Consider the following 12,858-nt stretch of genomic DNA (forward strand, 5'->3'; position numbering starts at 1 on the left):
TCCCAAGTGCTGGGATTAAAGGCGAGCGCCACCACTGCCCGGCTAGACATGCATTTTTAAAAAGGATGTTACTAAAAGCTATTAAACCTTAGGAAAAAAAATTAAAGAAAATCACACTAGAAAAAAGATAGAAACTTAAAAAACAACAACAACAACATTCAAGTGTACAGTACACACAAGAAGGCTGTTCTGAAAAGGTCTCCTTTCAGCCTACTACTCTTTTTCTTCCAAAGCCGCAGTAGAGGACAACTGACTGGACAAGACTTAACTATAACACAAAACAATAGGAGGTATTTCTTTTTTTTTTTTTTTGGTTTTTTCGAGACAGGGTTTTTCTCTGTGTAGCCCTGGCTGTCCTGGAACTCACTCTGTAGACCAGGCTGGCCTCGAACTCAGAAATCCGCCTGCCTCTGCCTCCCAAGTGCTGGGATTAAAGGCGTGCGCCACCACTGCCCGGCTGAGATTTGGTTTTTAACTGTCTGTTGGAAGCCCTTTTAGCTTTAGTCCAACAAATAGCCCCAAAATAAAGAGTTGGTGGAAAATCATCCAGATGTTCAAGGGGCTTGATACCATAATTCAAACAAATATTTTTGGTGTGAAAATTTTTAAGAGCTTGGTGATCCTTTATGGGTCTGGTCTCAAAAGTCATTGTATTTCTGGTTGAGATTTCTCTCTGTAACTCATTTATTTCATCTTGCTCTTTAAATTCCTGGTAATGCTTTATAATGAGTACTGCATAGTTCTTGAGCTGTTTATGTGGTCACAGTGCTACCATCCTGTATGGTTATTGAGATACTAGATTAAAACTAGCCAGTTATGTTGAAACTTTCTTTCCCTGATCTCTTATTATTCAGAGTTTGCCTAAGGAGGGCCTTTTGGAGGCCTGAAAATGTTGGATCCCATAGAATTGGAGTCACATACATTTGTGAGCCACCGTTCCCTATAAGAGCAATAAGTCCACTTAACCACTGAGAAATCTCTTGAGTCCCTATAGCTTATTTACTTTGCCATAGGGTCATCCCATTTTGAGATAGGCAAGAGTGTGTGTGTGTGTTGTTGTTGTTGTTGTTGTTGTTGATGGGTCCCTGTGTTGGGTCTAGGTGAGTACGTGCCATAGTGCACAAGTGGAGGTCATTGTCTTCCACTAAGTTTCAGATAGTCCTTTTGATCACTGCTAAAAACTGACTTTCCAGTTTCTAAGAATTCTTTCTCTGCTTCTGATTTGTAGTTGGTGTGCTGGGACTACAGATGCCATGTACTATCTACTGCATCTATTTTAACACAGGGCTTGTTAAAGTCAGTTCTTGGTGTTTGGTTGACAAACCCTGTATCTATTGAGCCATCTCCACAGCCCATGTAGGCCTGGTGTAAGTGTGTGTGGGTGTATGGAATTCAAAGGCTGATATATTTTATTTTCCTCAGTCATCTTTCATTTTTTGAGATTTTTGACTGAACTTGGCAAGGCTCACTGATTTGGGTAGATTATATGCTCTCTTCTCCACCTCCCCAGCACTGCCACTTCTGGCATTTTTACATGGGTGCTAGGTCCTCATTGCTTGAACCCTTTTCTTCATTTTGATAGAGCTAAAGATTGCCCTCCGTGTTAACATTTCACCTATGAGAGGCCTCTCTCAGCATAGGTTGAGATCGCACATGTATATTTAATATTTAGGCACATCAGGGTAGTGATGTAGACAGGACAAATAATTTCTGACTTTAAAGAAAACACATTTTTTAATCGAAGAATGACTTCTCTGGTTTCTGGGACATACCCCTTTTCCTATGGTATTAACCAAACATCACAAATGGATGTCAGTCAGCTCTTTGTGAATTTAAGCTTAAGCTTATGGTTTGGAACTGAGACACCTCTAGTTGTCTTCAGAATGAGGCATTTTGCTGCTATTCAGTGATAGTGAAATGTACCGAATGCCTTTCTCTCAAAGCTTAATTGTATTCCAGGACCTCAAATGACCTATTTGAAACAGAAAGGCACTGTAGCCAGGTATGTTTACAAGGAGGATTTAGCACTGTAAGGCCCCAGGCTTTGGATTTTGGAGAGTGAGCTAAGGAACTGAAACTTTGATACTTGTTTTCCTGTTAGTATTTGTCCTGAAATATAAACCTGAAAACAATAATTGGATTCTTCACTGTAGTTCCTATTCTTGCTCCTCCCTGTAACACCCTTTAAGTAGTTAAAATTATGTAATATCTTCAAAATGTTATGCTCCCAACACAGAGTTTCTTCTCATTGGTAGGCTGTTCTAGGATCAACTTCTTGAAGCCTACTGTTCTCTAGAAATGCTTTCAGTTTCCAAAAAAAATAAAACTTGTAGAGACAATGCTGAGAACACCTGAGGAACATTGGTTGTAGTGGTATTATATTACATAAACAACCTTACATATCATAGTACTAGTTAATATAAGAAACCTTGAAATAACTTGGTGTAATGAACTACTTGATTGTAGGTAGCTAGGTAAACTGACTTATTCTTGTTTCTGTTTTACAGGCTTTCCTCGGAGACAGGTGGCATGGGGAGCAGCTAGAACAGAGCAGATTCATCCATAATCCCTTTCTGCTGTTCACCACCACCCATGATCCATCTGTGTAGTTTCTGAACAGTCAGCAATTCCAGGTTTTAAATAGTTTGTAAATTTTCAGTTTCTACACACTTTATCATCCACTCATGATTTTTTAATTAAAGTGTTTTAATTCCTTTCTCTGTTCAGCAGTTACGCTGAGATATCCATATTTAGTTTTATAAGCTTCTCCCCCTTTTTTGTTTTTGTTTTTTTTTTTTTTTTTGGCTCATGAATTTTTGTTTGTCATGGAAATGTAAGAGTGGATTATTAATACATTTCAGTTTAGTTCTGTAATGTCAGGAATTTTTCAAAAAAAAAAAATTAAAAGATGGACTGGAGCTTTTTCTTTGTGAATAGAAACTGGATGCCACAGTGACTTATGTGGGTGTTATTCCTGTCTGATGTTATTTTTATACCTTTTAACCTTCATAGAGCTCTGATTCAGTTTAAATAGAATTAATGGACTTCCTTTTTTACTACTACAATTTTTTTGTTTTAATTTGCCCTCGATCATTTCCCCCCATGATACTGGGTGGCCTCTGAAGATTGACAGTTACACTTACCCTAGGGTTGTAGAGCAGCTGATGGTGCATTTATGGAGCTGGGACAGGAAGGCGCTGATAGTGACTGCCCCTCATTCTACCTTGCATACTTTAACTTTATGTTCTAGTAATTGTTCATTTAGTTTTCTCCACAGGTGTTTTGAGACCTCCTTATATTATTGTCCTGAAATCATTTATAAAAGCTTATCTGCTGTCATTTATGTTAACTTAGAAATTAACTTGTCCAAATTCCTCAGATAAAATCTTAAATCCAAGACTTAAACCATGTATTACCACTCCACTCATTCACCAAGAAAACCCTCGACAGTTGGGCCTGCATGGAGTGGTTATATTTCAAGGTTGTTCACAGGGGTTACAATATGACAGTCCCCACCCTTACTAGGCACCAAGATAACAGTGGGGACTTAAACAGCACCCCAGTTCTTCAGCCTGAGCCATCACATGCTATTAGTCTTCTAACTTGCCTCTGGGCCCAAAGCGAGGGCTTGGGCAGAGAAACAGGAACAAAGAAATGAGTTACATTGCCACCTGAGAAACCTCAGAGGGAGGACCAAGCCTTAGTTTCCCTCCTCCCAAGTGCAAAATGTGTAAACAGTAAACGGAAAATAAAAGTGCAGTTTTAAGTGAATCCTTGTCCTGCCCCCCAGTGTTCAGGGATAGACAGTGTAGAGACAAGCCTGGCTTTTCTATTGCCTACTTGCTTGTTCAACATAAGGAATGGGGTGAAGCAAGAAGGGACCAGCTTCCTTTCCTTATAGCTCTAGGGTAGTACTTGGAGTCATTCATTTCCACAGCTGCCAGTGTCCCTAGAACTTACTCGGAAATTGGTCAGGGGCGTCGTTCAACTCTCAAGCCTGACTTAAGGCTAAGAAAGCCCCATCTATCTGTTGATTATGTGGCGCATATATATTATTTATATAAATATTTCTCTATGTACAAGGAATAAGAGTGTCTTTCATGGAGGAAGGGAGGCTGGGGGCCGCAAGGCATCAATGCTGTTGGAGTTGTCCAATTCAGTGCTGTCACAGTCTGAGTCCTCAGGATTGGGGCCCTGTGAAGAATAGAAGTGCAATGAGGTGGGGGAAGCTCAGCATCACAGATTGCTTCAGTGGGGTGCTTTTACTTTATCAGCAGAGGTGGTTTTTTTTTTTTTTTTTTTTTTAAATCTGTTCATACATCATGCTACAAGGCATTAGGCTAGACTTCTTTTAGGATACTTTGATGACTGCAGTGTATAGCTGCTATACAAGTATAAACATCAGGTACTATATCCTCGGAACTGTTAAGTCTCAAATTCTACTTACATGGATATTTGTTTTCATGGTTATGGAAGAAACTGGTGGTTTGAAGGCTAAATAACCTTTTGTAGGGTAATTATCTTTACATTCTCAAATGACTGGGTTTCTGATCCCAGTTTACTTTTCTGTGTCTGGTGGTTGCAACTCAAACCTACCTGGTCATCCTGGTGTTGCATGGGCAAGGAGCTGGCTTCACGTTCAGGGACCACCTCCGAAGTAGGTAGGTCCAGTGGAATTTCTGAGCCCTGTGAGCACATGTCATCAGACCGTTCATCTGGCCGCTCATCAGTGTTGGTACTCCCAACTTCTGGTGTGCCACTTGGGGAAGGCTCACTGGCTGTACCTTCCTCCACATCTGATGGGTTCTCTGAGCTGAAGGTAGATAGTGACTGACGCATGTTCGGGCCCTGAGGCCACCTAAATGTTGAGGCATGGTTACAGCTTGTGTGGTCCTTTAACATTCCTAAAGTGAAAGATGCCATTGCAGCACCACTCACCTTTGACTTGGGGGTAGCTCTACTTCACTGTCGACCTCTCCTTCTTCCTCTTCAGATGAGATACCACGTTTCTACAGTAGAGATGGGTGTGGGCAGGTGTTTATGAACCAGTCCAAAAATGGCAAGAAGTCATTAAGAATTGGGCAAGGGTACTGGTTGAGTGGGGTTGGGGCCTTAGTTAAGGAGATTAAGGAAAATGGGTGTGGGGCAGAAGAAACTCCCCATACTTTACCTGACTTCGAGTCACAGCAGCCCTGTACAGCAGCGCAGCTGGGGTCAGGTGCTGGGACCCAGCCCGGTTTCCTCCCCGGCCTGCAGTCCCTTCCCTTCCAGTTCCCAGCAGCCCCACACCTTCTCCAGGCCCTACTGGTGGAGGTGGTTCCCCTTTAGCTCCCCCAGGTGAATCTGGGCTGGTGGATCCAGGAGCTGACCCCTCACTTGGAGGAGTATCACCCTGGGGTGGAGGTGGTGAGCCAGGATCCCGAGCTCCCCCTGTAGCCCCTCGGCCTCGGGCTCCCAGCGCTGCTGATAGCAGGTCTGGGGATGATGAAGACATCTTTCGTAGTAGAAGGTCATGGTGGAGTCCACGGAGAGCAGGGGGGCAGGCATCCCAAGCTGAAGGGCCTACACCTAGGCCCCCTGGGCTTCCTAGTCCTCCAGGCTCATGGGGTGGCAAAGCTGCACGAAGCCCAGGCAGGTCTCCACAGCTGCCCTTGGCACTGGCCTTTCGGTGACGGGTCTTGCCACGACGACTCCTTCCAGGTGAAGGAGGTCCCTTAGGACACCCAGGAAGCCCCACCCCACTTAGGGCTGCATCTAGTTTAGGTAGCAAAGACTCTGTCTTGAGAATATCTGGCCTGGTAGGGGAGGGAAAGTACAATGTTCAGATTAACAGTGGTAAGTCTCCCCCCATGATCCCTTGCCAGGATCCCTCCTGCCGTATGCAAGCCTTAGTCCTCATGTGAGTCCCACCTTTTGCTATGGGGCGACAGTTTCTGTGGCACGTTCCTTTTCTTGATGAGCTTCTCCATTGTGTTTCCATGTAGGAGGCCTCGGGAAGGGTGTGACTTCAGTAGACCAGGACACCTTCTTTCTAAAGCCTGCTCTCGCCTTAAAAAATCCAGACTTGGTTGGGGCTCCTAAATTGGTTAGCTTCATGAAAACTAGGGATGTACTACAAAGGGTTACTTACCTGAGCAGTTCCCTCTCTTTGAGTTCTAGTTGCAACATGAGGGCGTTCAGTTCCATATACAGGTTGTTGGCTCTCTCCAACTTCCGTTCATAGTGCTCCCTGATGTCCAGGGCATGTCTGAAAGGGCAGATGATTTTCCCACGGTGAGCTGGGTTCGCTTGCTGCCGAAATGGACCCTGTTCTCTGACTCCATGATGAATGGTTCCTGCTGTTTAGATAAGATTCACTTTCCTAAATAGGCACATACCTGAGCTCCTCCCTTCTCCGCATCACCAGTTCCTCTTCTAGGCGGTGCAGACAGGTCCCTTCTGACTTAATCTTTTCAAAGTGCAGTTTTACTTCTTCCCGCCACTCTGCCTAGGGATGGAGAGACACGGGGTAGGGGGTGAGGACTATGTCCCTGTCACCTCACAGACCTGTGCTCTTGGAAGGTTGCCCGAGCCACTGTAAGTTATGAGCAGAAGGGAATGGATGTTTCTCTAAGGACTTAACTATTCAGTCACATTTACTGGTCACACCAAAGGCTGCCATGACTGCAAGGGTCAAAGGTCTGTTGTTTTTCCACCCAAAGCGCACCTGGGACTTAAAGTAAGTCTCCTGGGGTGTAGAAAGCACATCAGCTGAGGCGATGTCCAGGTGCAGCAAGATCTGTCGGAATGATGGGCGGTTCCGTGGTTTGCTGTTCCTAAAATGGAATTGTGAGGTATGGGGGGGGGGGGTTAGAAAGGAACCAGAGCATCCTTTCCTAGAGAGTCATCTGACTCCATTTGTTAACACCAAGATACCACACAGAGGGGTCTATTTAACCTAGTTTCTCATTTTGGTTTTTTTTTTTTTTAGACAGGGTTTCTCTGTGTAGCTTTGTCTGTCCTGGAACTATTTTGTAGACCAGGCTGGCCTCTGCCGCCTCAAGTGCTGGAAAAAAGCATGTGCCACCAGTTCCAGGCTAGAATATTTATACCCAAATAAAGCTCTTGATGTCTGGTTGTAGTGGCATATACCTTTAATTCTCGTTTAGATAGCAACTTCCAGGCTAGCCAGGGCCACACCTTTCCACAACTTTTAAATAATTCCATCAAAAGAAACACTGGGAATGTCAGTAACAGGTTCAGTCTTCTTCACTTGGGGACTAAGGTCAACTTGATGAGCCAGCCCTGCTCAGTGATGTCTTTCTGCTTTACAGCAACCTGGGATAATAGATACTGCTCACTGGATCAAATCAGACACATGTTCAAAGAGGACATGATGCAATTCTTGAATGTGATGTGTTTTCTGCAGGTCAGAGCAGCCTGCTCTCAGTTGTAAGTTAAGTTCCCTTGGTACACACTCTGGGTCCTGGACCTTGCTTTTGCTAAGGATTCTGAGTCTAGATGTCTTGAGTTCTAGGTGTTCCTTAACTTCAGTCAGTCTAGTCTCCCAGCTAGGCCATCCTTACCAACACTGGCGAAGCAGAATTTTAAAGCCATCTGGGCAGCTGGAGGGTACAGGTAGGTGAAGACTGTTGCTTCCCACACCCCAGATGATGGCTGAGGAATCTACATCTTTATAGGGAATCTCTCCTGTCAGTAGTTCCCATAGCACCACCCCAAAGGACCTGAAGACAAGAAAACATCGTTTGGAAGGGTTTTTTCCAGACCTGTATGACCTCTGTGTCAGTCCTAAAAGTCTCATCCCTCATCCTGGTGCTCACCAAATGTCGACCTTCTCAGACACAGGTTCATTTCGAATCACTTCAGGAGCCATCCAGGCTACTGTCCCTGCAAAGGACATCTTGGTGCTCTTGTCACTCAGCTCCTTGGAAGTGCCAAAATCTGAGATCTTCACCACATCGTCGTATGTGATTAGCATGCTGGTAAAGAGTGTAGTCAGCCAGGAGCCACAGCCCTCCACACCCCCACTTAACTGTTATTTTCTTTATGATAATATTTGACACACCTAAAGTTGAGAGGCTCACCACAGTCCTCCTGAGGACTGCCATTTGGAAGAAGGGATGGACTTAGGGCAGAACCTAAAATGTAAGGAGGTGGCCAATCTGCTATGGGTAGGTCACCTACATGCACATGAGCTTGCATGCTTACTCACTTAGGTGACTTCAGGTCTCTGTGGATGATCTTGTGCAGGTGCAGGTAATTCATGCCACCAGCGATGCCCATGGACCAATCAACCAGCAAGGAGGGGGTGACAGGGCGGCCAGCCCTGAGCACCTCATATAGCTGTCCTTGAGCGCAGAACTCCATGAGGATGCAGTAGCAGGGGGCCTGTGTGCAAACACCCCTGAGGGCCAGACAAGAGTAAAGCTTAATATCTGCCTTGTGTTCCTGGGACCTACATTCCCACCCATGCCATTCCCAGGTCTCGTATGAGGAAGGGGATATCCCAGGTGAGGGGAGTCTTGTGTGTCATGGTGTCCCCAGGCCCCCGCCCTGGACCTCACTTGAAAGTGATGATGTTGGGGTGCTTCAGCTTTCGAAGATGCTTGATGTCGGTCTCCTTGAGATCTCGAACCTTCTTCACAGCTACCTCTTCCCCATGGAAGCGTCCCAGGAAAACGGCACCCTGAGCCCCTGAGCCTACCCACTGCAGGTCCAGGATTTCCTCAAAGGGGACTTCCCAAAGGTCTGTAGGTAGGAGGCACAGTGCCACAGGCTCAGATCTGTATTGAGGGCCCTTTGAGACACTCGAGGGTTGGTTGAATATATTAATGACAAGAGAACAAAGTAGCCTGAAAAGACTAGTGACAGAAATACTTGGGTAGTCTTGGAAGAAGCTGGGTGGACATAGGGGTATAGCTCATATGTAGAGTACTTGGCTAGGATGGGTCTAGTTTCCCAGCACAGTGTGAGAAATACTGAAGAGCTGAGGATTCAGCTGTGCAGTAAAACACTTGTCTACCATATAGTGTTCGTTTAATGCCAGCACCAGAAACAAATGTAAGGGAAAATAAAGCTGATTAGGTGTTTGGCAAGTTTGGTAGGACTGTTCAAGGAAATAGAGGGTATTGCTACAGGGATCTGGCCTACCTTCTTGCTGCTGCTTGTGCTCTGTGGAGTAGGCTTTGCCAATCATTGTCCAGACAGGGCGCAGGCAGCCAAAAAGACCTTCAAGGAAGCCACTGCCACTCTGGCACTGCAGACGCACCTCATCAGCTCGAACTCTGGATGCTCGACTCTCAGGTGACCCAGTGGCTCCCCCTGGCCCACCTGTATCCTGCTCATGTAGCTGCAGGACACTATTGGCAAAAGGCTCTGGGGGAGGCTCTCCACCAGGGGAAGGGCTGGGCCCTCCCCCGCCCTGCCCACCAAGAGGCACAACATCTCGAAGTACACACTGGGTAGGTGTCAGGTCCTTCTCAGGGGTGCAGTCTGAAGTGTCTGGATCCAGCTTTCGCATGGAAGCCTCACTCAGAGTAGACACAAAGCCCCCAAAGGAAGGGGAGGGTGTTCGGGTTTCATGGAGGCAGGCCATGGCCTCTGGAGCCAGGTGTGCTGAGCAGCGGGCCCTGTGAGAAATTAAGGAGGGAAGGCCCATCAGCCACAGTTACTACCAAGAGCTCACAGTACCTAGTTGGAGTTGGTCTGAGTGTCACTCTCTGTGCCCTATGGGAAACCTGATACAGACGAGCTTCCTCTTGGCATTTATTAGTGATCAACAATACTCCTGTATACAAGTAATATACCTGCATATCATCAAGGAAAGGGAAGTAAAAACCCACTGGTTAAAGAAGGGCTCAGTGGGTAAAAGAATTTGCTGTCCAAGCCTGGAAGGAAAACCAACCCCCAAAAGTGTTGTCCTGGCCTCTCACGTACTACAACACATTCACACCCCCACATTTTTTTTTTTTTAAATCAAACCCAAGTACAAAGGCTAGAGTAGTGGAATATAAAGCATTCAGCATGTGCAAGGCACTGGACTAACCCACTGCTGCAAAAGAAAAGGTGGTGGTGGTGTAATTACGGTTTCATCATGCAACATTTAACTTACGCACTTTCATGTGCAGCATGGCAAAAACAAAAGCAAGGGCTGGAGAGATGGCTCAGCATCAAGTACTTTGTGGTCTTGCAGAGGACCTGGCTTTGGGTCTTTCTTAGAACCTACTCTGTGACTAACAGCCATCTGAAATTCCAGTTCTAGGTGATCCAACACTCTGTTCTAGCTTCCCTGGTCACTGTACATACATACAGGCAAAACACCAATACACATAAATCTAAAAAAAATTTTTTTTTAACTAATAAAAAAAAAATAGGCCTGCTGTGGTGGCATGCACACTTGGGACGCAGAGTTCAAAGCCAGCATTGTTTGTATAGTGAAACCTTGTCTTAAAAAAAAAAAAAAAAAGCAACTGAAATAATTCTTCTTTGCTGTGCAGTCGTCATTAACCCCTGCAGCACCCATTCTTGTCAGCTGAGGTTGACTATAAAAAGACACAGATGTTATATGAATCAGACGCCCCCTTCCCCAAATATACACATACATACACAGGGTCTATGTAGGTCTGGTTGTCCTGTATCTCTATGTAGAATAGCCTGGCCTTGAACTTACGGAGATCTGCCAGCCTCTGTTTCCTTTGTGCTAAGATTAAAGGTGTGCACCACTAAGTGCAGCCTAGGAGACACTTTACCTTGGTTCTAAATCTCAGGCACATGGTGGCGATACACTTAGACTTCCCTTGTGTTCAATCATATACATGGTACCAGCAGGCTTTCTACTCAGGCACCCAGATCACGCTCCTGAGCTTCTGTAGTCAACAGTCACTGAGGCCTTCCCAGGAACACCTAGTACAGGGCTTACATCTGGGCCCTTCTCTCTTCTCTGTGCTTACAGGTACCTACTCAGGCCTCTCCAGTGGGATGTGATCTCTAGAACCATAACCATAGGGCTGTACTATCCCCTCAGCACAACTGGAAAAAGGGGCTGAGGGCAAGATTATCCATTGGGGTTGTATGAAGCTCTAGCCTTCAGAGTCATTCTCCTGAGTCCATCTCATCCTTCATCAGCTGCTTTCTGGAGGTCAAAAGAGGGTTCCTCTCTTTTTTCTTTCCTATCATCCTACCCTCAGCTCCCCAGACCAAGATTCAGCTTCCTAGGCAATAGAAATATGTCCCAGTTCATAGCTGTGTGCTACTTAAATAGCACTAATTGAAAATCACAAGCTGAGGAACTGGGATGTGACTCAGTTGGTAGAGTGCTTGCCAAGCATGTACAAAGCCCTTGTACCAAATAAACCTGCTGTGATGCTGCATGCCTGCGATCCCAGTACTGAGGAGGTGGAGGCAAGGATCAGGTCAAGGTCATATTTGGCTACATAGCAAATTTGAGGTTGGCCTGAATACAGGAAACCCTGTGTCAAATAAAAATGGCTTGAGGATGTGGCTCAGGTAGAGCACTTGCCTGGAATGCAAAAGGCCCTAGACTGTATAAACCTGAGCATGGCACGCAGGCTTGTCACCACAGCACTTGGGAGGTGGAGGCAGGAGGATCAGACATTCAAGGTCATTGGCTAAGCAGTGAATCTGAGGCCAGCTTGAGCTACATAAGACCCTGTCTATCTCCAAAAATAATAAAAATCACAAATCCAGGTGGGCCTCGTGGTACATACCACATATCCCAACACTTGAGAGGCAGAGGCAAGAGAATCCTCAATTTGAAGCCAGCATGGGCTACATAAAACTGTACCTTATGTAGCAAAAAAAGAGAAGCAAACAAAAAATACAATACAAATAGGCACAGGTCATGGATCTTGTCCTTAGCTGGCACTACAAATACAACAGCAAAAATTCTGAGTTTTACATTTGATTTGGGTAGAGTATAGTTATGTGTCAAATCTCTCCAGTCATACAAAGAGCTGAACTAGGTAGCACTAGCACTCAGGCACAACAAACTCTCCCAATATTTCAGAACTCAACACCAAGAAGCATACTATTCTTTCAGCTGCATGTTTAGTTGGGTATCATAGGATGAGATGTAAGGTTCCTTGACAACACTTTAACAGCTTCTGAGGCAAGTTCTTCAGCCCCTGCTGTAGTCGCCTGGGAATGAACCACAGTGTGTAGGGGATGCCATAGAGAGGTGTGTATGCTCAGAGCATGATGCAAAGGAAGTAGGGGAAACCGAGAGTCTCAGCTTGCCTAGCCATCATCTGCAGTCCTTTCTCTTGAAGACTCTCACTGGGTATGGGACTAGTTTGGGATCTGCGTAGGTAACAAGCACCTCAGTTGATTCTGTCACTAGCACATTTGAAAATCCTACCTACTGGGCTGGGTTCAGTGTCTAAAAGCACTGGTTCCTCTTGTAGAGGATCTGGGTTTGAATGTCACATCCACATGGTAGCTCACAATTATCTGTAACCCCAGTTCCAGAGAATCCAACAGGCACACACTTAGTACACACACATGCATACAGGCAACATAATCATACACAAAGTACAATAATTAAAAAAAATAATTAAAATAAATTACACATTGTCATTCTGCTTTCTCTAGTCCTGATACTGTTTCATTAGCTTTCACCACCTCGCCAAGGCCAAATGCCTCTTAAGTTCTTAATTTTTTCATCTAGCTTCTGAAAGATCCAAAACACAAACTCATCAGCCCTGTTTGCTTTAGATACCTTAGTGGCTTACTTAGGTTGATATCTAGGCCAGCCTGGACATGAAGCTATATCAGGGTTCTGAATTATGGTGTCCAAAGACAACGTGAACTTTTCAACAAATTATGTATGTTAACATTTAG

General features: G+C 45.2%; 2 protein-coding genes across 11 annotated transcripts in view; one reads left to right on the forward strand and one right to left on the reverse strand.

Moving 5' to 3' along the window:
• Positions 1 to 4,079, forward strand: part of Pcbp2 (poly(rC) binding protein 2) — a 27,463-nt gene extending 23,384 nt beyond the window's left edge. For 8 of the 10 annotated variants that reach the window (XM_028781204.1, XM_028781206.1, XM_028781208.1 and 5 more), the window contains one exon: positions 2,508 to 4,079. In XM_028781204.1, the coding sequence (XP_028637037.1) occupies positions 2,508 to 2,544 (37 nt within the window). In that variant the 3' untranslated portion in view covers positions 2,545 to 4,079. The remainder of the gene's footprint in view (positions 1 to 2,507) is intronic. The other 2 variants (XM_028781200.1, XM_028781201.1) reach the window with 1 other exon arrangement.
• Positions 3,451 to 9,680, reverse strand: Map3k12 (mitogen-activated protein kinase kinase kinase 12). The gene is made up of 13 exons (XM_028781210.1): positions 9,151 to 9,680; positions 8,565 to 8,748; positions 8,213 to 8,404; positions 7,821 to 7,979; positions 7,566 to 7,724; positions 6,707 to 6,815; positions 6,378 to 6,487; positions 6,131 to 6,247; positions 5,911 to 6,048; positions 5,171 to 5,795; positions 4,939 to 5,009; positions 4,597 to 4,858; positions 3,451 to 4,194 (listed from the first exon to the last, which is right to left on the reverse strand). The coding sequence occupies exons 1-13, from the start codon at positions 9,656 to 9,658 to the stop codon at positions 4,099 to 4,101; spliced, it is 2,730 nt and encodes a 909-aa protein (XP_028637043.1). The 5' UTR covers positions 9,659 to 9,680; the 3' UTR covers positions 3,451 to 4,098.
• Between the last annotated feature and the right edge of the window lie 3,178 nt (positions 9,681 to 12,858).

Source organism: Grammomys surdaster, unplaced genomic scaffold (genome assembly GCF_004785775.1).
Source record: "Grammomys surdaster isolate TR1022 unplaced genomic scaffold, NIH_TR_1.0 374, whole genome shotgun sequence".
Lineage (NCBI taxonomy): Eukaryota > Metazoa > Chordata > Mammalia > Rodentia > Muridae > Grammomys > Grammomys surdaster.